This window comes from Podarcis gaigeae, assembly GCF_964106915.1.
Source record: "Podarcis gaigeae genome assembly, chromosome: 1".
Classification (NCBI taxonomy): Eukaryota; Metazoa; Chordata; class Lepidosauria; order Squamata; family Lacertidae; genus Podarcis; species Podarcis gaigeae.
The window spans coordinates 87,886,057-87,908,950 of NC_139678.1; the positions used below are offsets into that span (position 1 = coordinate 87,886,057).

At 44.9% G+C, this 22,894-nt stretch overlaps 1 protein-coding gene across 2 annotated transcripts in view; it reads left to right on the forward strand.

Annotated features, from left to right (window-relative positions):
• IGFBP2 (insulin like growth factor binding protein 2) overlaps positions 1-22,894 on the forward strand; it is a 65,943-nt gene that overhangs the window by 37,764 nt on the left and 5,285 nt on the right. The window contains exons 2-3 of one of the 2 annotated variants that reach the window (XM_083747595.1): positions 17,713-17,903; positions 22,002-22,142. In XM_083747595.1, coding sequence (XP_083603721.1) covers positions 17,713-17,903; positions 22,002-22,142 — 332 coding nt within the window. Of the gene's footprint in view, positions 1-17,712; positions 17,913-22,001; positions 22,143-22,894 lie in introns of both variants that reach the window. The other variant, XM_083747596.1, reaches the window with a different exon arrangement.

The window sequence follows — 22,894 nt, forward strand, 5'->3', positions numbered from 1 at the left end:
CTACCCAGTAATTTTAATACTCCAATTTTACGTAGAACTGCAGTCGCCTAGGCTGATCGGCTTCCAGTGGGCTTTGATGTGCCTAATTTAGCAAGCGATTGGGCAGCACGACATCTACAAAGGACACCCCTTATTTCTCCCTGATGTGATATGTCCTGTTGAATTTTAAACCCCTTCTGTTGTCAACCCCTCTTCAGCACAAGCTATAACCAGCACTGGAACCCCAGCTGCTGAGCATCACTGAGACTGTGTTGCAACCTCTCTACCCCCTGCGCAAGGGCTGCTGACGTGCCTCTCCTTGCGTCTTTTGTGTGCTGTCCTCATCCTGACGCAGCTCTTTCCTTTCTTCTCCTCTTTTATAAGGGTTCAGGCTGGAGGCGTGACAGATTTTAGGCCTGTCAACCTTGACGGTGTCTGTTGGAAACTGCCCCGGCAGTAGAGTGGAAAACTTCACGGAGCGTTAGATATGCCGCCTGGCTTGACGGCCTCCCGGGTAAATGTGTCTGGACAGGGCGATATTTGCCCTTTTCACAAGCGCCTGATTGGAGGGAGCAGCTCCTTGCATGCAGAGACTGTCCCCAGGATCACGTCATTCTGCCCGTGGCGTCAAGCTGGGCCTCGTCAGCACTCCACTTTCAATTAGCTTTTTGTTTCGTTAATGAAATCACACGCACATTTATTCATGAGGTACGGGATTATTTTGCTTTGCATTCCCTCCCTCCTGGAGCTGCCAAGCCGGTGGGGATTCCCCATGTGGGCGCACTGACAAAATTGTGGAAAATGTGGAAATGCTTTCGCTTGGGAGGAGGACGTATCCTGGGGGTGGGGGGAGCTGCATTGTGTAGGAAGGTAGCAAAAAGCCCAGCCATCCCACTTTCTTTCCTCCTGTGTGGATGGAGCACATGCCTTGCATTCTGGAAGGTTCTGTGTTCAAATCCTCAGGTAAAAGGATCACATAGCAGATGATGCCCAAGACCATCAAGAGCCAGCGCCTATCAAGTTAAGACCATACCAGGCTAGATTGCAAAACGTCTTGTGTATATTTCTTGTGCCGACTTCTTGTGTATATTTCATAGCTTGGTTCCTTGAGGGTGGGATAAGACTTGAAGGATCCAGACTGCCCAGTCTCTGCTGCCAGAGCACAAGGAAAGGGGAGACTCCTGTTGCACTCACATCCTACTTGTGAGCATCCCCTGGCATCTGGTTGTCCACTATGAGAGCAGTATCCTGAACTAGATAGACCCATCGGGCTCTAATTACCGGTACGTTCTTAAGTGATTGAGAATGGATAGGTTGGCAACGCTGTGCTTCCAAAAAACAAAACAAAAAGCCTGCTGTGAAACATATTTGCCTGTCTCCATAGTTCCATGTTTATTTTCCTTTTCTGAAAAGTTAAGGAATGATATTCAGGTCAACGCTTGCTTCCTCTTACAGACTTTTATGACCCTCTAATGAATGAACCATGCTACCCCTTTTTATAGCCAAAGGTAGCAGGTGGGAGTAGGCTGCAGGAAGGGCCTCTGCTGTGGTTTATTCCCCAGCCAGCTTTTAACTACTAACATGCTGCTTTAGGGTACCCTAAGCCTCTGACTGTGCTATTGTCCTTTTGTTCCCCATGAATGGAAATGTTTCTCCATCACTGGTGTTTTCTGCGGAAGGAGAATGTCCAGTGTCAGCTTGGCTGCCCCTGTGTCCATTGCAAAAATACAGCAAGACCCCAATCCCTCTTCCACAGCCTTCTTGCCATACTCTTAAGAGTGGTGGGGTCTTTTCTCAACACCTCACTTTTTCAGAGAAGGCAAGAGTGCTGCAAACCAAGTGACCAATGGTCAGCTGCAGTCCAACATCTGGATGACCACTCATTCCCCACCCAGATCTATGTTATGCCTGCTAAGAGCCCCCCACCAGAAAAATAAGTGGGCAATGAAAGAAAGATGAATATATATATATATATATATATATATATGCAGGTTTTGGTGTCCTCGGGTGTCTTCCCGTGTAAAAGTTGGGGTGTCTAGGCGACGTTTCGACGAGGTCTCACTCGTCATCTTCAGGCTGGTGCTTTCGGCTTCTTGTTACTGGAACAGAGCGGGATCTCAATGTTTGAGTTCCTATAAATACTGTAGAGGGGGTGTGGTATATATAACATATATATATATAACATTTTTTAAAAGCATGTGTTTTCAGATTTAAAAAAATGGGGACACTGTAAGTTCTGAATCTACTTTAATTTTTCATTTCAATATAGCCAAAAACTCATTTTAGCAACTGAAAATATTTTATTTGCAATAGGAGATATTCATTTTCCTTTGCCTTATTATGTGTATTGAATGCCATTATGGTGTTTAGAAGCTGATTTATCTTAATATTTGGCAACTGAAAGTGTCAGTTTGGCTGCATTAGACTGTTTAGTTGTATTCACCTCTATCTGATGTATTCAGAAATTTTATTTCATTGCAAATATATATACACAAATATTTTTAGTAAAGCAGGGATTTTTATCCTGACTTTTCATGCTGTCCCCTTTTAGTCTTAAGTGGTCAGGAGTTGTTCTACTTTGTTTGATTCTGGCCGCTACAGAGAGGACAGATGGACAAATAGTCTATCTGCTATCTGGTATTTGGGGAAGTTAGCACATATGCTTTTCACAGTTCTAGTAAAATGTGCTGGGATTCTCATAAGACTCATAAGTGCTGAGATTCTTATAAGACTTCTGTAATTGTAGGCACATCAGTTTTGAAAATTATTATTGTACACCAGAGTGCAACTCAGTAATAGGGGGTCAAGATGTGTGTCTGAGCGAGTGAGAGAGAAATGTGTTGACATAAGAGAGCACAACTTTCAGCATGCCCACTGAGGTCAGATAATTTTTCTTCTAAAGTGCTCTGTGATTGAAGAACCAAGAAATGAAGAACCAAGAACAAGAAATGTAAGTATTCAGACAGGATTAAGATATAAACTTTTTAAGGAAAGCAACATAAACTCTGAAATGGAGATGGCATTCTGATCCTAGGTGCCGTACATTTTACCAAGGAATAATTGTGTGGTTTTCATGAGAATTTGGGGTGTGGGGAGAGGAACACAATCTCATGTTTGGTTTCACAACTTGCAAACCCATAATACTTATTATGGCCTTTCAGGAGCTTACTTTGTCAGTACTCAGTTTTGGACTATGTCATTCTTGTTTTCCCTCCTTTACAAAACTTTTGGCATATAAAATGGAGTTTCAAAGTCCAGTATTCGTTCACTGATTAAAAAAAGAATGTCATTTAGCAATTGGGAGTTCAGTCCAAAGGGCAGTCTAGTACATTTAACTGCAGCAACATCCACACACTGCAACTGGTTACTGTAATTCATATAAAAAGAAGCTATTGTTAGCATGAATGTTCAGGTTAGTGAATTATGGTAGCTGGATGGAGCATGGATGCTCCTTTTTGTTCTGCTTTAAAATCCACCTTAAAATATTTCAGTGCATATAATAATAATAATAATAATAATAATAATAATAATAACATATTATTATTATTATTATTATTATTATTATTATTATTATTATTATTATTATTATTTGTACCCCGCCCATCTGGCTGGGTCTCCCCAGCCACTCTGGGTGGCTTCCAACAAAGATTAAAAATACATTAAAATACCACACATTAAAAACTTCCCTAAACAAGGCTGCCTTCATATGGTGACATAATGCAATATTTCATGCTAATATTTTGAATACTTAACTTTTAACTCCCAGCAGCCCCTGCCAGCATGACCAGCAATCAAGGGCAATGTTACAAGGGCAAACCATACAGAGTCTTCGTTTGCCTGCCCCTCCCTCCCTTTTCCTGTAGTGTACTGGCCCTATTGAACTTAGACACTAGACCCAGCATTGCAATTTCCCAAACCTCGAAGAGATGCTGCGTGATCACCTGGTCTGGGGCTTACATGATGAGGCTCTGCGGAAGTGCCTGTTTGAAAGAAGGCAGCTCCCATTCAAAAATGCCCAGGAGCACTGGCCCCAAGTTCTGCACAACACTGGGGGGGGGGGAGGTTTGTCAAGTGCATGCGATGTTACACGTGTGACACACACACACATATTATGTCATTCCCGTTGGGAGAGGCCGCAAGGCCCGACGAGGCCTGCTGCCACTGCACATTTTTCACACAGCCCCACAGGCGCTGGCAGAGGAAGAGGAGTGTAGGGGGAGCGCACTGCCCCCAGGACGCGTGCCAGCCCCCCCCCCGCCTGCTCTCCGCCCCCCCCATGCCAGAGCATGAAGCTCCACCACTGCCCACAGGAGCAATGGTCTTGAGAACTGTTTTAAGGAAGATGATTAGGGCAGAGGTTTTCAACCTTTTTAGCCCACGGCTCCCTTGACAGGCCCTCCAAGTGCCTCTATTTTCCAGGGACAGCCCCAGATTTACAGAAGCTGTCCCAGATTCTGATTTGATCCCAGAATGTCCCGCTTTTCCTTAGGATGTCCCTGTTTACAACAGTTAAATGTTGGAGGGTATGGAGTTATGCAACCCAGGAGCCAAGGAGATAAGTCACTATGCAACCTTTAGAATACATCTGATGGCAGCCCTGTGGGAAGGTTTTTTTTAAAAAAATGTTAATGTTTTATTATGTTTTTATATATGTTGGAAGGTGCCCAGAGTGGCTGGGGCAACCCAAGCAGATGGGCAGGGTATAAATAATGAAATTATCATCATGCAGATGGGCAGGGTATAAATAATGAAATTATCATCATCATCATCATCATCATCATTGAATAGGATGTCCCTATTTTCATCAGAGAAAACTGCAGAACTGCAGCTTCTCACCCCTTTTTGAACACCCTCCCTTAGGGAGTGTCCCCTCAGCCTCCTCTCCTCTCCCCTCTCCTTGGGAGTCCTCTTCCCTGGTCTCTGAGTTGTCCCCCCCCCCCCCCGCCCCTGAGGCACCATTCACCTGCAGAGCTTATAGCCAGTGCTGTTGCAATAGACAGCTGAGCAAGCCTTTGGGAGGCAGAGACGCAGAGTGCATCAGAGGAGGGAGGGAAGGAAAAAGGGACAGAGGCCAGTGTTGCCCACGGCACCCTTGACCATCATTTAAGGCATCCTAGGGTTTCACAGCACACTGGTTGAAAACCACTGGATTAGGGCAACAGGGCCAGGGTAGATTCTTATGGGGAAGAACTTTTTCAGCAGGGTACTGTTCCACTGTCCCTCAGACCTTGTGGGGGGCTGGACAATTTTTTTGGGGGGCGATGAATGAATTCCTATGCCCCACAAATAACTTAGAGATGCATTTTAAATAAAAGTACCCATTCTATTCATGTAAAAACACCGGGCAGGCCCCACAAATAACCCAGAGATGCATTTTAAATAAAAGAACACATTCTACTCCTGTAAAAACACACTGATTCCTGGACCGTCCATGGGCCGGATTTAGAAGACGATTGGGCCGGGGCCAGCCCCTGGGCCTTAGTTTCCCTACCCATGTATTAGAAGATACTTTATAGTATATAGTATAGTGTAGTGTAGTGTAGTGTAGTGTAGTGTAGTGTAGTATCTAATATAGTGTAGCTAGCATTGCTTTGCAAGTTTTTGAACATAGCAACCTAGATGGTGACAAAGAAAACCTTGACTGGCCTGTGGCTCTCAGAGCAATCAAAGTGGTTTAGGAATGCTGGTTTCAAATTGCAATGAGGGCGCTTTGCACAGGCTTATTTATCACACCACCTTTTTGTCCCTGGCTGGGTTAACGTCCAGGCCACTAGACCAGGCAAGCAGCAGGCTACGTCGGGTCCCCTCTCTGTGGTCTGGCTCCCTTTCTACGCCTGCCACCTCCTCCAGGGACCTTCACATGTTGGGTAAAGGGCAGGACCCTTGGAAGCATAATTTGAGGGTGTTTTTGTGTTGTTGTTTCTAATGGAGGGGAGCCTTGGCCCGGAGCCCAGGAATTGGGTGTGCAGCAGTTCTCAGCAGCGTGACAGCGATGTGTGTGAAATTTGAATAGCGGTAATGAGGTGCAGCACTCAACCTAATTGAATCTTGTATTGCAATTTAGGTTATTGACACATAGCCCCAGCAAATGAGGTAATTGTTGGTGCTGTGGCCATATCCTATATTCCTTCTGTTTTGAAGATTGATGTTTATTAACTTGTGCCATTCATTTTTTAACATTATTTTATATGTGTGATCCGCTTGGAGAAGACTGAGCACTTCATATGTAATATAGCTGATTCCTAATGTTGCCTGAAAGCTTGAGGTGTCTCTCCATTTTAGCTTCCTGCTTCTCTACCCCTCGCGTATGGACTCCCTGGCTTTATGTGAAGCCTTTACTGCAGTGATGGAGAACCTGTGGCTATCCAGATGTTGCTGGACTTTACTAGCCTTTACTCATTGGCCATGTCGGCTGGTGTGACATCTGGGGGGCCGAGGGTCCTCCATGCCTGTTTTACTGTGGCTCTTCTCTCTCCTGCAAGTTGCTAGGGATTTTGCTGTGGCTACAAGAGAAGATGCACTAGAGCAATTCTGTAAATACATTTGAAAGTTGAAGCCAGAATTGATTCCACAGTCTAAGGCTATTGTTGGGAGAAGCAGTTTCATGGAAGTGTATGAAAGGGAAGAACAAGGCAGCATTAAAACAAATGAACCTTATGGTTCATTTGACCCACTATTACCCTCTCCGGCTATCAAGGGGTTCTTCAGGGTTTTGGACAAGGGACTTTCCTAGCCATGCTAGCTTAATTCCTTTTTTTAAAACCCCAAAATTTGGATTTTCTTTTGTGCTGTGACTTTCACAAAATCAGAAGCTTTGGGTGAGGTGAGCCGAGTGACTTTTGTTCACAGCATTTGGTTGGAAGACTGTTGGCCTGGGCTCTTCCCCTCTAGGGAGTTAAGAGTCAGTGTTTTGAAATGTCCCTAACTTGGAGCATACACTGCCAGGTTATTTAGGATCTGTTTCAGAGCTCAGATGGGGTAAGGGACTTTTAATGCCGGCTCAAGGCATACAAACGATCACAGCTTGTGCTTTTCATGCCTGCCTTAGGTGGAGTATTCCACTAGAAAAGGGAAAATAAACCTGTCCGGGAGATGGAAATAAAGTAGCTATAAACTGAGCACAATTGAGCCAGACGTATCTGCTTTTGAAACACTAGCAGATGTAGTAGTAGCTGTAACAGCTGTAACACAATACAGCCTTTTTATTAACTGAGGGCGGCGGATGGTTCTGAGTGTTTTAGAGCATGGATTTATTTTTAGGAGCTATGAAATTTTATATACTAGCTGCAGGTGCTCGTACTTCAGCTTTTGCTTCCAGTGCCTAGAGCATAGCAGGCAGCTTTATTCAGCGATTTTGCTGTTAACCGGCTTGCTCTCACTCAGCTGATGTGCTTTATCTTTAGGCGAAGAGGTAGGGGGGAGGTTGTCTTGTGAGGGTCTCAAGGGGAATTAAAGAGCCTGAAAGTTCTGTTGAGAAGTCTCATAGGAACGCACCATTTCCAATCCCAAAGGGTTTGTAAAGGCTTTCTATATATTTCAGGTTGAGGTTCAGATGATGTGAAATTAGGCATAGTTCATCCTATTTCCCAACAGTTTTTAAATGTGTGTTTCACTCTCTGGCTCTTTCCAAAACATTGCAAGGGAGACCAATATATTGTTTGGTTTAGCTAAAGGTGTGGAAAGCAAAGGAAGCTGGTGGTGCTGGCTGTGATGTGCCAGTCCTTTTTTAGTGTCTATGCAAAAGGATGCACCTTAGATGCCTCTGTCCCTGCCTCCTCTCTCTTAGAATCATAGAATTGTAGAGTTGGAAGGGACCACAAATGTCATCTAGCCAACTCCTTGCAATGAAGGAATCTGGGCTCAAACTCACGACCCTGAGATTAAGAGGCTCATGCTCTACCAACTGAGCTATGTCCTACCTCTTCTTCTTCATTGTCCTTTGTTGCTGTGGACTACAGCTCCTATCACTCCTGACCATTGGCTAAGCTGACTGGGGATGATGGGATTTGTAGTCCAGGGATGTCTTAAACTCTAAGGCTCCAGAACACTGATCCAACAGATTTTAGATGCCCTACTTTTTTCTACAAACACCTCACTACTCAGCAAGAATTTACTGGAGTTAATTAGTTGGTATAAGTGGAAATGCAAACCTAAGTTACATTCACTGTCCTTCGCAGCATCTGTGTGTGATACTCATTTGTTAGACTAAGAACTAGCAACCCAGGGCTAAACCTAGACATGCCTAATACCTTAAAAACAACCTTGTGTTTCATTCTGACCCATAACTCAATGTCATGTGTTGCATATTTCTAATATTGTTACGGTACTCACCATCTCAATCTCTGAGCAGTGCGAGATTCTAGGTGTCCACTGGAGACTGTGGTGTCTTTATGATATGGGGATTATTTATACATATATACAACCTGTACCTATGATAGAGGAGCTCACAGCATTGTGCTTCAAGAGGTTATTGCTTCTCCCTTGGCCACAGTCTTGGATTCTGGTGGAAATTAGCCATTGCCCTCTGTCCCTCTTCTCCTGTCTGCTGCCTTTAACTGACTGCAGCTATTTTGCCTCCAGCCCACATCATCCCCAGCAGCAATCCTAAAAACCACTGCTTTAGAACTCTACTTCAAAGGCTTTTGTCTTTCTAACTAATTCTGAATTGGGGAGGGGGGCTCCCACTTGCTCTCTGGCACAGAGCCACTCTCTTTGTCCTGCTAAAGACTTATCTTTAGTGGATCATCACCAGGCTGTCTCCTGGCTTGTATTTCCACATGCTAAATCCAGTGTCTGGCACCCAAGAATTAGAAGGGGAGTCTAGGCACCCCACAAACTGATAGCAATATTATGCAGTAAGAGAGACAGAGTTGCTATTTTGAAGTGACAGCCTCATATTTACCTGAATACTTAGTTCCAGCTGGAGGGCATTGACCACAAGAGGGCTTTGCTTTCTCTTAGTACTCCAGCTGGATATGTAAGAAGCCGGGACAACATAAGAGGTTTGCATGCCCACACTGTGGACTTTACAACCTATTATAGCTTGCCATGTTGTGGAACATGGGGAATCTAACCAGAGACCCAAATAACCCTGAGCAAATGTGTCATATAGGGAAAAAATGAGAGTAGGCCCACTTGGGAATTAAGTCTGTGGTCTGAAGAACCCAGGGAAAGAATGGGGTCTTGAGAAATAAATGATGTCCATTTATTTTTAGAAGGACAAATGAAACAGCAGCACACAAGCAACACACAAAATAACAAGCTTGGGGAAACCCAATTGAGTGTTTCCTTCTGCTAGCAGCTGCCTGTGCCCTTTAGAGAAGTCCCACTCCCTCAGACTTGGAGATTAGCAGGTACAAGGTGGTGGTGGTTGTTAATTTTAAAATAATTTTTTAAAAAATTAAACTATTTTTTTAAATTCTGGCTTTAAAAAAAATTAGTGATGGTCCTGCTGTCTTCTGGGCATAAGCACTGGGATGTCTTGTCTTCTTTATCCAAGACAGAATTCTTTGTCCTGTGCACATACTGGAGGAACCCACAAACAATTCTGTTTTAAAAAAAATATGAGGAAACTATTGGGGTGACTTTGTTCTTTGTGAGTAAATCATGAAAAGGAAATGGTAATGGTTACAGAGCATTCTTTCCATTCTGTATCACATTACTGGTTCCATTGATGTTTTGAGTATGGAAAATGAAGGAATGGAAGAAAGGAAAGCTGTGTTATTAATAACTTCTTGTTTTGTTTTTAATGGGCCAAGTGCTTCACAGTCTTGGTCCTGTGCAGAAGGTCCTTATTATTCCTGTTTTATGAAGATTGAAAGATTGTGACTTTAAGGCCAGAGTGTGATGGAAGAAGGATTTGGACAAATGTCATTGGGCTGCACTGGCTTTTATGAGTATGAATTGCAAGGCATTTTGGTTTTTTGTAGCTGATGCTTCTCAGATAGGTATTTTACTAATCAAGCAACTTTCATCCAACTGAAATTCAAGGATGCTTTCCTAGGTGTGGAAATCAATTGCAGAAGATGCTGGGGAATGTTGAGATAGGAAGCCAATAGGCAGAGAAAAGGGAATGGGCCGATGTTGAAAGAATAAAGCAGGAGATGGCAAAAAGCTTTAAAGAGTGTGCAATAAACCTAAGCGAAGGCACTCTGTGGCATTCAAACAGGTCCATGCAAATTCATGGCAGTAGAACCCCACTGTGACTTTAAGAACGACAGAGCAGGTGAAAAGGACACCAGGATGAGGATACTTCTGGATGCCCTGATCATTTAACAGTCATCCTTATTTATTTGCAGGGAGGTTAAAGGTAAAGGTAAAGAGACCCCTGACCATTAGGTCCAGTCATGGCTGACCCTGGGGTTGCAGCACTCATCCCGCTTTATTGGCCGAGGGAGCCGGCATACAGCTTCCAGGTCATGTGGCCAGCATGTCTAAGTTGCTTCTGGTGAACCAGAGCAGCACACGGAAATGCCATTTACCTTCCCACCGGAGCGGTACCTATTTATCTACTTGCACTTTGAGGTGCTTTTGAACCGCTAGGTTGGCAGGAGCTGGAACCAAGCAATGAGAGCTCACCCCATCATGGGGATTTGAACCTCCGACCTTCTGATCGGCAAGTCCTAGGCTCTGTGGTCTGCTGCTAGCTGATTTTTAAAATGATGTTTGGCATGAGGATTGATTTCATGATTCTTCCATGCACCCGAATCATGGGTTGCCATATATTCCAAGCTCTAGATTGAGCCAAACTGGGGCTAATTGTGACCCCCTTCTCAATTTTCCTGAAATCTATGGAGCCTCCTCTATCATCTCCGAACCCTCACCAGATGCTGCCCATATGTTTCCAAGTCTTTTATTACCTAAAATGGACCATCTCAAGAACTTGCTTTCTTAAAAGAATGACAACTGGCATTCTGGTGATTGCAAATTTTGCTCTAGAGGTCAGAGTTCGTTTTGGAGAGGCCATTTGGGCAGGTTGAGTAGTGAGATACAGCCCACTTTATCAGATGTGGCAAATGGATATTTCCTTTTCCTTTTCTCATAGTCTGAGATCTGCAGCTCCTCCTTAAGCTTAAAGTAAACGATCTAAGTGGAGTGCCCTGCAAGTGGATGGAACCAGATTTGATTTGGTCTATTTGGGACATAGAATCACTGATTAAAAGTTCCTCATGAGTGACCTTAAGAAATGGCAGTTGGAGAAAATGCAAAGTGAAATGGGGAAAGGAAAAGGGGGAGGGGAGGGTAACTCCCTGGGCAGAACCACTGTCTGGAAAATAGACAGTGGAAAAGTGTGATGTGGTTTCAAAGCTAACAATATTTAAATACATTCTGCTGAAGCCAGTGTGGCTGAGGAGGTAAAGTGGACAAAATCAAAGATGGACACGCAGACAGAAATAAAAGGGTAGGGTGGAGCACTTATTTGATCTTTTGGTGTATGTACGTCTTGAAAAAAAAGTATTATATGTGGAATTTCCCCCCCTCTCTGGCTTCAATTTCTTGAGTGGAAAGTCAGACTTCTGGCCATACTACACTCTGTCCTTCCCAAAACCTATACTAAAATATTCAGTTGTGGGTTCCTGAGGTCAAATTGTATCACTGAAGGCATGGGGACCTCTCTTTTTGTCACTTTTGTGGAAGCACATAGCTGCCATATGCCACCTCCTGTCAGCAGAGGTTAGATAGGCAGCAAACATACATAGCCTGTAACTTGGACGTGTCTGTTGGAAGCCCTACCCCATTAGCTGCAAAATCCTCTCTCTCTCTCTCTCTCTCTCTCTCTCTCTCTCTCTCTCTCTCTCTGTCTCATATCTCCCAAATGAGGGGTGGGCGCTAGCTGTGTTTAGTTAGTGGCCACTTCACACATGGTTGCTAGGAAATCATGAGCAGCCACAAATTCCCTTTGTGTGTGCTTGTGTATATACTATGTACACATCCTGGTGAGGGTGGGGTGGGGGAGACTCATGGCTTGGATCCAAAGGAATGTGAGCATGTGACTCCTTACACAAAGACTTTTTCCTGCCCCATTTTGTTCACTTCTGTCCCTTGAAAAAGCAGAACACTCCAGGACAAGCAGGATGGATGTGGTGTGGTTGGAAATGTATCTAGAGGGGGTGTTTGTGGAAATTTGGGTGGGGTGGAAGAGCAAGCGTCTTGGCCCCCACAGCATTCTGTAATGTGCAAAGCAGCCCTTAGTGGTGGCCCCTTAGGAGCTGAGTCCTGCTCTTTAAGACAGTTTTCAGAACTAAACTATGGTTCAACTGAGGTATTCCCATTTCCTGCCTGTCAGGGCAAGAACCAATCTCACTCAAAAGGATGTGATGCCCAAATAGTCTCAAAAAGTGTGTGTTAATTTTATTTATTTAATAAAATTTATGCACCACTTGATCAAAAATCTCAAGGCAGTTTGCAAAAAGATAAAATCAAGAAAAACTCACGACCCTTCCTTTGTAGCATACAAAAATGAAAATGCTAATATTAACACCTTGAACTTGGCCCAGTGTCAAATCTGCAGCCCGTGCAGACCTCTGAGGACAGGTTTTTATGCTGACAAGGCCTCGCTCCTGTCACCAATCATGCTGCAGTCTTCTGCACTAGCTGCAGCTCCCGGATCAAGTGCAAGGGAATCTCCACATGGAGGGCATTGCAGTAATCCAGTCCTGAAGTAACCATTGCATTAACTACTGTGAGCAGGCTTTCCCAGTCCAGGAATGCCCATAGCTGTTGAACAGGCCACAGTTGGTAAAAGGCATTTCTAGTCACTGAGGCTACCTGAGTCTACAATGCCAGAAGCACCCCCCTCCTGCTCCTGTGGGGAAGTGAAACCCCATCCAGGGTAGGCAGCTGACCAGTTTCTTGGCCATGGGAGCTACTCACCCACAGTGCCTCCATTTTTTTCTCTTGGTTTATGGGTGATTTTGCTATGACAAGATTTGAGAACAACTGTGAGGCACAGGAATGTTGTTTGCTTAAAGGTGACCACTATACTGGACTAAAACATGTTGGAAGTGTTGGGATGCAACTGGGCTTGCACTGGAGGCCGATACATCTGCATGGGAAAGAGCAGATAGAGAGGGGGGCCTCCATGCTTCCTAGATTGTTCTCTAACCTTTGCTAACCCTCCTTGAGGGCCAGAACGATACTCTTAGGGCTGCTAACCTCATTTTGCTACTTCTTTCTTCTCCATGCCTTGCCTTAGGGGAGTGATAACAAAAAAAATTCCTTCCAGTAGCACCTTAAAGACCAACTAAGTCAGTTCTTGGTATGAGCTTTCGTGTGCATGCACACTTCTTCAGATACTTAGGGGAGTGATGTCTGTTTTGGCTCTCTCTCCATCTAAGATGCAAGAGCAAGCGTAGCTTTTTGCATTCTCCTCCTTAGTTACATAGAACTAGGATCTTTTCCCTATCAAGCATGTATTTCCTGCAATAAACATAGCTTTCTCGCTTTCCTATACCCAGAGTGCCATTGTGGTCATATCCAGGGCAAAGCAGGTTGCCTCCACAGTGATTCAGTGCCAAGTTCAGCTTCTGCTGGTGCATTTAAATAGTCATCGGAGCAGACATGCAAAAGCAGGAGAGATCCTCCCTAATCTTTCCCTCTCCGAGCAGACTTGAGACTTTTGCTGCCCAAGGATCCCAGCAGAAGTTCAGAAAAGGTTGATGCGGGAATGCTGCCGCAAAGCATCAGGGCTGGGACATGTATTCTGGGCTATAAATTGAGTGAATGGGGAGGACTGCATCACAACAGATCGGGGAAGGATGGGAAGAATGAGTGCATTGTTCAGGCCCCCAATATGTACGTTCAGCGATGGAAAGCGAGCAAAACGGGCAAGTAGGGCATGCTGCTAAAAGCTGGATTTGCTCGTGCTGAAGAGGGATTGTCAAAGCTGCCGTTTCCATGTGCTTTTGAAGGGCCTGAAAGCACTTCCTGGGGGGAGGTGACAGCCAAAGGAGGCCACGGGATGCCCATTTGGATCATCCCTGTGCCAGCAGCCGTCCGGGACAACCAGAGGAACTTGCTAAGCAACCACCCATTGGAACATACTGTTCATTCTCCAGCTTAGCAATCCCTTTTCTACTCTCACAGTTATGCTGAAAAGACCGGACAGCAGTGGAAGATAATGCATTGGGGGAGGAGGCAGAGTGGGGTTAATATTGCATCACTTATCTGGAAGGCTCTTGACTAGTCTTGAGTTCCAGATCTTCAGCTTTTGCATAGTTCTTAATGCTTTGAGCTAAGCACAAATCCAACCATGCAATGATGGCTGGATCATCAGGTGATTATCTTTTTTAAAAAAATTATGTGCCAGTGTCATGCATTAGTAGGGAAGTATCATCCCCTGATGCAAGCTGTTGGAGCAGGTTGATGCTATAGATTTGTGGCCTTCCATATCTTGTTGAACTCCACCTGCCGTCAGCCCCATTCGGCAAGATTTACCCATTCGGCAAGATTTACCCAAGATGACCCATTTGGTCAGGATTTATGGGAGCTGCAGAGCAGCTCTATCTAGAGGGCCACAAGTGGTCAAACCCCATTATGGATCTTGGCAGCAGGGCATGCTGGGAGGGAGAGTTCATTAATTTATTTGAAGCATTATTCGCCTGCCCCATTCTCTCAACATAAGGACTTCGACTTGTGCAATGAGAGTTTCCACCTCTGTTCCCAGGGGTGCCAACTTCAGGGGACTGAGCGGTTTTGGGCCCCCAATACTTTTGGGGAGTGCCCCCCAGTGTCCTCTACCATCAGGAGGCAGAGGCCAAGTGCAGAGCCAAGCATGGCTTCAGTGTCTGGCTCCTCCTCTTCCTCCTCCTGCCATGGAAGGCTGCCAAGCCCAAGAGAGGAAGGGCTGCTGGCCACTGCATTCAGCTCTGTCCCCTGGCCCCTGACAAAACATCACATGGCTCCCTCAATCTTTGGTGCAAGTTGGTGCCTCTGCTTGCTCCATGGGTTGTGGGTAACCTCTAGAACAAATTTAAGGGCAGGCAATGGGAGGAGAGAGGATGAACGATCTGTTGGACAATCAGAAATCCTTGCGCTGATGGAACATCCACTTAGTGCTGCATTGGATTCTACTCTTCAGTTTTTTTATCGCTTCCCAAATCATATAATTTATATACAGTGGAACCATGGTTCTCAAACTTAATCCATTCTGGATGTCTGTTCGACTTCCGAAACATTTGAAAACCAAGGCGCGGCTTCCAGTTGGCTGCAGGAGCTTCCTGCACTCCAGCAGAAGCTGCATTAGCCGGTTCGGCTTCCGAAAAACATTCGAAAACTGGAACACTTCTGGGGTTTCGGTGTTTGGGAGCTGATTTGTTCGTCAACTAAGCTGTTCAAGAACCAAGGTTCCGCTGTACTGATTGATTGTATTTTTAAACAAAACAAACTCAACGTGATACAATAAAAACACATATATACAAGGGACTTCATGACCTTGGGCTGGAAGGAAGCTACCTTGGTAAGTACCCAGCAGACTATTTTAGGTTAGATGGTGGTAATAATTTGAAACTTTGACCCTGGTGGACAGGTGAGCCATATGATACCACTGGATTGGACAGCCCAGGCATTAAAGCACAACAAAATTGGACCCTGGTCTTCTATGAAGACTTGATCAAAGGAACCATGCCAGTTGCATGCCAACCCAATCTCCAAATTCCAGCAACAGACTGCAGGGATTTGGGGTTGGAGAACACATACTCCAGGTCTGATTCCTGGTATGGCTCCAGCTCAGCCCTGGGAGAACTGTGAAAACGCAGCTGAATTTGTCACACTAATTGTGAAAAACTGGGCAGCACTGCTATCCATATTTTCTAACTGTGCCATATTTAGGGGTCATACGGGCCAGAAAGACAGTTGAGGTTCTGCATAAGAGATTTGGAGCAGCTGGATCTTTGCCAAATCACAGTCAACAGTTGTCCATGAATTTTTGATGTTTCCATGCATGCTCCTACACCAGCCAGGTGAGGTCAGGCTTTGGCAGCCAATCTGTACTGAGCCTCATCATAGAAACACATAGAAACCGCCTGTAAAAAGTCTGGTCTGGAGTTGGCGACATCCAAATAGCTACTGGTCCAAATTCAGCTGACTGTTGAATTTGCCATAGGTTGCTGGTTAAAGCAGAATGGACTGAAATGAGGACTAGGCCAAATGTTCACCGGCTCTGATCTTTGTGGGTCAGAAATAACAGCTTCAGTGAAATAGAACTAACTCATGACATAGCCGATCAGATTTGTCTGTTGGGGAAAAGAAAAAAAAAAAAGGTTCACATTTTGACACATTGAAGAAACAGTTGAAATTTTTGCTTGGAAGTGTTGATGAAGGTACCAGAACAAGAGACCAAGAGACCCTTTTCCACGCTGCCCCCCACCCCCAGTCATTAAAATCGTGAATATTTTCAGCTCAGCCATGACTTGGATGATGACCTGTCCTCCCCTTCCTGACCTTTCATTAAGATCTTGTAGGGGAGCTTTAGATTTGTTATACAATCCTGTATATTTGATTTCAGTTACATGATGAGATAGTGCATTTGTTTATAAACAATACAAAGCCTGCTGTGTGTGTGTGTGTGTGTGTGTGTGTGTGTGTGTGTGTGTATTCTTGGCGTGATTTCTCATCTAGTTGCTTTCTCCCTTTTTTGGTTCTCTTTACTTATTTTCCAAAATGGGCCTCTTTATTATTATTATTTAATCAGAGTCCTTAGGAATAATTGTTTGCCCCTCATCCCCCCCCCCCCATTCCCTTGAGCCACTTGGCCATGTTCAGCTCATATTCTGCTTTGGAACCTCTTGAAAGCCTGAGGGTAACAGGTCAGGAATGAACTTGGCCCACAGTATCTGAGCTGGGGGGGGGGGCAGAGAGGATAATCAAAGGACAGGGTGTTGCTAAAAGACCAAGATGCTTAGCTTATCCATTTTTTAAAAAAATTCTTTCTCTTTACAGTATAAATGGGACATGATGTTCTGCATGCTTAGCCAAATTGTCTCCTGCGGTCCAGACATGTGCGACTTCTGATTTGAAATAAATGCATTATTAAATACTTTTGACAACTTGTGTAACCAAGCATTTAAAGGCTGGAATGCGGGGGGGAGTGTTTCCTCAAAACAGAAGCTCCACCTTGTCTTGGCTGCTCTGCAAGGGGAGTTTTTTGGAATCTCACACAGCTGGAATGCCTCTTCCACATAGCTGTGACTGGAGTTCATATCCCAGGCTGAGAGCCAGCGTGGTGCAGCAGTTAAGAGCGGTGGACTTGTAATCTGGTGAACCGGGTTTGCTTCCCTGCTCCTCCACATGCAGCTGCTGGGTGACCTTGGGCTAGTCAGACTTCTCTGAAGTCTCTCAGCCTCACTCACCTCACAGAGTGTTTGTTGTGGAGGAGGAAGGGAAAGGAGATTGTTAGCCGCTTTGAGACTCCTTAAGGGGAGTGAAAGGCGGGATATCAAGTCCAAGCTCTTCTTCTTCTCACTGTGGGCCTGTGGGAATTTCCCCCATTTGTTCCATTGTGGGCATCTCTGGGCAGAGCATTTGGGTTCTGCGGCTAACATAACTAATACACCAGTGCTAATTTTTCTAGAAAAAGAGGTGCCGGAACTCACCATGAACAGCTCCCTTGTTCTCTTATAATGACACTGGCGCCCACCTGAGAGGTGCTGGAACTGGGTTTCGACTGGAAAGAAGCCTTGCTGATGCCCCTTTTCTTTCTTCTCCCACCCTCCTTTTCTTTTTTTGTCTGTGTAGATGAGGAACATACTGAAGTATCTATTGCAGAGAATGTGGTGGATGCCGCCTCCAGTGTGGTGAGTGGCGGTGGACGGATAAAGCCCCCTAAAAATGGCAAGGAGTTTGCCGTCATCCGTGAGAAGGTGAATGAGCAGCAAAAACAGCTGGGCAAGCCTACCAAGCACCACCTCCACTCGCCATCAGTCAGGGTGAGTGAGGTCAACAACGGGTGTGGGAGATGGTCTTCAAGTCCCTGGAAAGGGTGCAACATGTTATTCTTCTTTGGTGGGGGGGGAACTATATGTAGTTCAAAGATGATCACATGATGAGCTTTTTCTCTAGCTGTCAGAGGCACCCCTGCCCCCAGTCTCCATTAGTAGCTGGAGGAGGAGACTTGCAGAGAGTGAAGAACGTGCTGTGAGTAGAGGAGTGGGAGCTTCTCCCATTGTCTGGACCCCCCAGGAAACTCAACAAACCTGCTGGAACTGGGTGTGGAGAGTGCAGCTGAATGGGACACACCTGAGAAAGTACCAGCCACTTTGAGCCTGCCCGTAAAAAGCAAGTCTAGAGTGAGAAACTAGGGTGGTGTCCGCTGTTTCCAGGAACTCTTCTCATTGTGAGACTTTTGTTGTCTAGCTGAGAGTTTCTTTGGACCCTGAGTGAGAACCCAGAGGTTGAGAGGTTGAGCCACAGAGTTTCTGGTTGTCAAATGAATAAAGTTCATTATGTGAGACTGAATTCTACTCACCTCTCCCATTGTAAACAGTGCTGAAGGTTACATCGGGGCCAGGCCATGGGAAGAGATGAGACAGCACAGCGAGGAGGAAAATAGAGCCAAACAAACAGAACACAAGATACAGGATTTTGGCAGGGCCCAGGAGGAGGACTTTGCCACACAGTTGTCATTCAGGATTACAGCTGGCATCATCAACCAGAGTGCAGGGATAATTCCTATCAATAGCTTTTCTAATTTAGCTTTGGATCCTCTTCCCCCACTTGTTGGGTGAAACTGATGCCACATAAGCTTTTGGTCTTATAGCCACAACTCTTGGAGGCTCACAGAGCAGCATTGCTTTGATGCCTCCAGAGCAGTCTTGGTGGTGGTGGTGCTGCTGCTTTTCCTGGGGTTTTCCATTCTCCTGCTCTGTGCTTTTAATTACCGCACTCACGCTGGTCTAGTTGGCTTCACTGTTCCCTGACGGGCCGGGTTCCAGGCAGAGTCCGAGTAGCTGAAAGGTACTCAGGATGCTTTCTTGGACAGAAACTGGTGGACCGGAGTGTTAAAATTGGCTTTCAGAGTCTCTTCAAAGCAATTGCGGGCTGCATTTAGGGACCTGGCATGCTGTCAGCTTGTTGGTGGCCTTTGCCATCTTGAATATCAAAAGAGAAGGACAGAGTACTGGTGGCCCAATCAGATAACACACATAGCTCTGATTATAACTTATGGAATACTGTGGAGTCAATAAGCTAAATAAAACCACCACCCAGAACAAGGAAAAGAACCTTGGCAATTGATCTGTGAAAGATTCCTTTCCCAGCTAATTGCCCAGAAGAAGATCTACCACTGATATGAAGATGGCTGGAATATTGAGGAGTAAGCCCCATTGAACATGTCTGAGTAAGCATGCTTAGGATTGTTCTGAAAGTTTGCATTCTTTATATAGGCTGTAAAATTTTAAACCTTGTACAGAATTGGATCCCAACCATCATACTATGTCTTTCCTGGTCTGGGTTCTATTGGCGGGATTATGGAGTGTCTCAGTAGGATGATTGCGTTATGTATGCCAGGTAGTGTTAAACACTGCAGCTGGGGCAGCAACTTCCTGGGCATGGCTGATACCTTAAGAGAGCCATGGTAGCTGAAGAGGATCCCATATACAGTACATGACCAAATGCCACAGGGAATTAGAAGGTAGCATCGGGATGGTGGGGGAGCTTAGTCTCTCACAGTACATGCATATTAGCTTGCAGAGCAGCGAATCAAGACGTATACAAAAGGGAATGTTTGCCCTCCATGATAACTGGAGGAACTGATTTTGTGCACACTCCCGGACTGGATATTACAACCTGAGGCTATATAAAATGTCACATTACCACCAGCAGCATAGCCAGGGATATGTGTATATATAAACTGTGTGCTAAAAATATCCCAATTTTGGGGCCACACTATAGCCTAACATCCAAGCCAAGAGGAGCTGAATTCTGCTGTCTGTACATCACTTATGCACAGCAGGAACATGTTACGTGGGTTTTCTTTTTCTTCAGCATTTCTTCAGAGGCTACCATTAGCCATGGGGTAAAGGGATAAAGAGTAACACACAGTGCCATAACTTTGCTTCCTAACTATTGGAAACTCTTTACAGTACCCTCTGCCTCTTTTGATTTCATCAGTTGTTTTCCCATTCAGTTCCTATTTTTCCACAGCCCAAAGAGTCAGGAACATGTTACCGTTGTTGTAAAGAAAATAAAAGTTGAGAGATCTCAGAGAGCTGAACTCTGTGGCAAATAGCAAGACTGTATCATGTGATCACAAGGATAGCTCAGTTGGTTTGAGCGTGGTGCTGATAATACCAAGGTTGCAGGTTCGAGCCTCATAAGGGACAGCTGCATATTCCTGCATTGCAGACGGTTGGACTAGATGAGCCTTGGGGTCCCTTCCAACTCTTCTGATTCTAAGAATCCCAGAACACACCGGTGCCCTTCTTAATACTGTACAGGAGCCTAGTTGGGGGGTATTTTGCCATGGGTTCTCCCTATGTGCCCCCTAGCATTTAAAAGGCTGCAATCACATATGATCAACCTTGGAAAGACCCATGTGATCAAGTGTCCCATGCGAGGAGGGCTGATAAGGACTGCCTGAGCCCCTCTATCCCAGCCCAATGATCCAGAAGATCCCTGTTAGTTGTCCCCCTGTGTTGCAGAGCCCTGACCAACCTCAGCTACAATCGGGCATTTACTGTGATGAGTCCCACAAGATAAAGCAGAGATTCCACAGGCATCCTTGGGCATCTCTTGAAAACTTTTTAATGCAGACAGTCAATTGCAGCTGTATAATTTTTATCTTTGATTAGCCAACTGCCTTAAAGACTATCTGTATTTTTGGTTTTTTAAAAATTGGTGTTTTATATGTTAGCATTGCACACTTCTCTGACATTCTAAGATATAGCGGTATAGAAATAAATCCATCATAGGAGCGTCATAAGAGGTTCTCTGCTATGGAGAACAACCCTCAAATGTCTGAAGGGCACCATATTCCCATCGCAGCACTGTGGTTCTTATAAGTGTTTCCATTCTTCCCAGTGTATACAGGCAGTTGGTGGGTTAATGCCATCAGTGGCATATTCCCTATAGTGGTGCTAAACTCAAAATTTTGCCAGTTAATATGAAGCTGTAGGTTCTCTTTCTACCTCTCCAGTCACTCTTCAGAATAGTGTTCAAATCACAGGAGGGATGAGCAGCCTGGTAGCCATTATTATTTTAGGAGGTTTTAATGATTTGTCCAAAATTGGTGGAACATGAAGATTGGGGTTTGTGGTTTCATTTTTTTATAAAACAAAAAACTATCTTTTTATTCCCATAGTTTGAGGAGCTACTCATTGGTGCTTTTTTATAAGTGTAGTGGATGTAGATTTCTATCCAGTGTTTGAACTTGGTTTTGAGGCTATAAATCAAAGTTCCCCCTGAGAAGAGGTTGAATTTGATCAACTTAAGTTTGCAATTTTACTGGCACAGGGAGAATCTCCATGGAAATTGGGCATGTAACTACCCTTCTATGATTCTTCTAAGAAAGAAATGGTAGAAAAGCAAAGAGCTCTCCATAGTTTTTCTTCCCAGCCGTGTCTAAAAAGAAGTATATTCAGAAGACCAAAAAATCATCCTTGTTACATTATCCCCTTGTATCGTTTTTGTTTTCATATCCATTAATCAAAGACGACGCAAGCCAGTTATTTCCAATCGATTGACACTGAGTGACATGAGCTGCATATATACCAAGTTTGTTGTGTCTTTGGGCCTTGGGCAAATCACCATTGGGTCATAACACTTTGATCCTTTCTGGCAAATGTTCAACAGCCTTGAGACAGTATGACTACAGGCGGAGTGAGGTGTGCTAGAATACTTTTTCTGATGCTTTGGGATGAAAAGGAGTCAGGCGTGGGTTTTGGGGTGGAACCTGCATAGCTACCCTAAGCAAGAACTTAAATCCCACATGTGTCAGAAGGTGAAAGCCATTGTTGTCTCCATTGTGCCAACTGGGCCCTGCCTGATGTCCTCATTTGTTTTTCTTCTGCTTTCTTGACCATTTGCAGACCCCCTGCCAACAAGAATTAGATCAAGTCTTGGAACGCATCTCAACCATGCGCCTGCCAGATGAACGCGGTCCGCTGGAGCACCTCTATTCCCTAAATATCCCAAACTGCGACAAGCAAGGCCTTTACAATCTCAAACAGGCAAGTGCAGAGGGTGATTGGGGGCAGGGTCCTTCAGACAACTGTCATTTGAGGGATCACCAGTGCTGATCAAAGTATGCAGGGTGGTTCAGCCGGTTCTGGTTTTTGCAGGTCAGCATGTCTAAACAGAGATCAGCATGGGCAGCACAGGACTCTTGGCATGTTTGAATACCATATGAATATCCTTTCGGAACTGGGCCAAAAGGACATCTGGTTCTGTCTAGCAAGATGCTCTCTAGCAGCCAACACAGTGCTCTTCAGAACCTACAATTCCCATAATCCATGGCCATTGGCCATGTTGGCTGAGGCTGATGGGGTTAGGAGTCCCAACAACATTTGGAGGGCACCACATTGACTACTGCAGCTCTTAAAGCTCATGGGGAAATCGTAATGGTGTGAGAGAAAGCCCCACTTTTCCTGTTGTTTGTTTGCCCAGTGGCAGAAATTGCCTGCTTTCCTCCAACCAGTCTTACAGGTCCCAAGCATGTACTGTATCTGGAATACAGAATGGTTGTATGAATCCTAAATCTGGTAGATACATCTACCAGTCTTCCTTTCAGCTTATGTGCCACTCAACAACAAGCATATTTTCATTTCAAACCTTGTTCTGAAACTCAGTGTCCACTCATGAGCAGGAATGAAATAAGAGTTCAGTTGACCTCTTGGTTGAAGTTTATCATGGGGTGGGAGGTCAGGACGCCAAGCAGGCCTTAGGAAGCCTCGTGGAAATGATTCTGTGTAATCACTTGGGC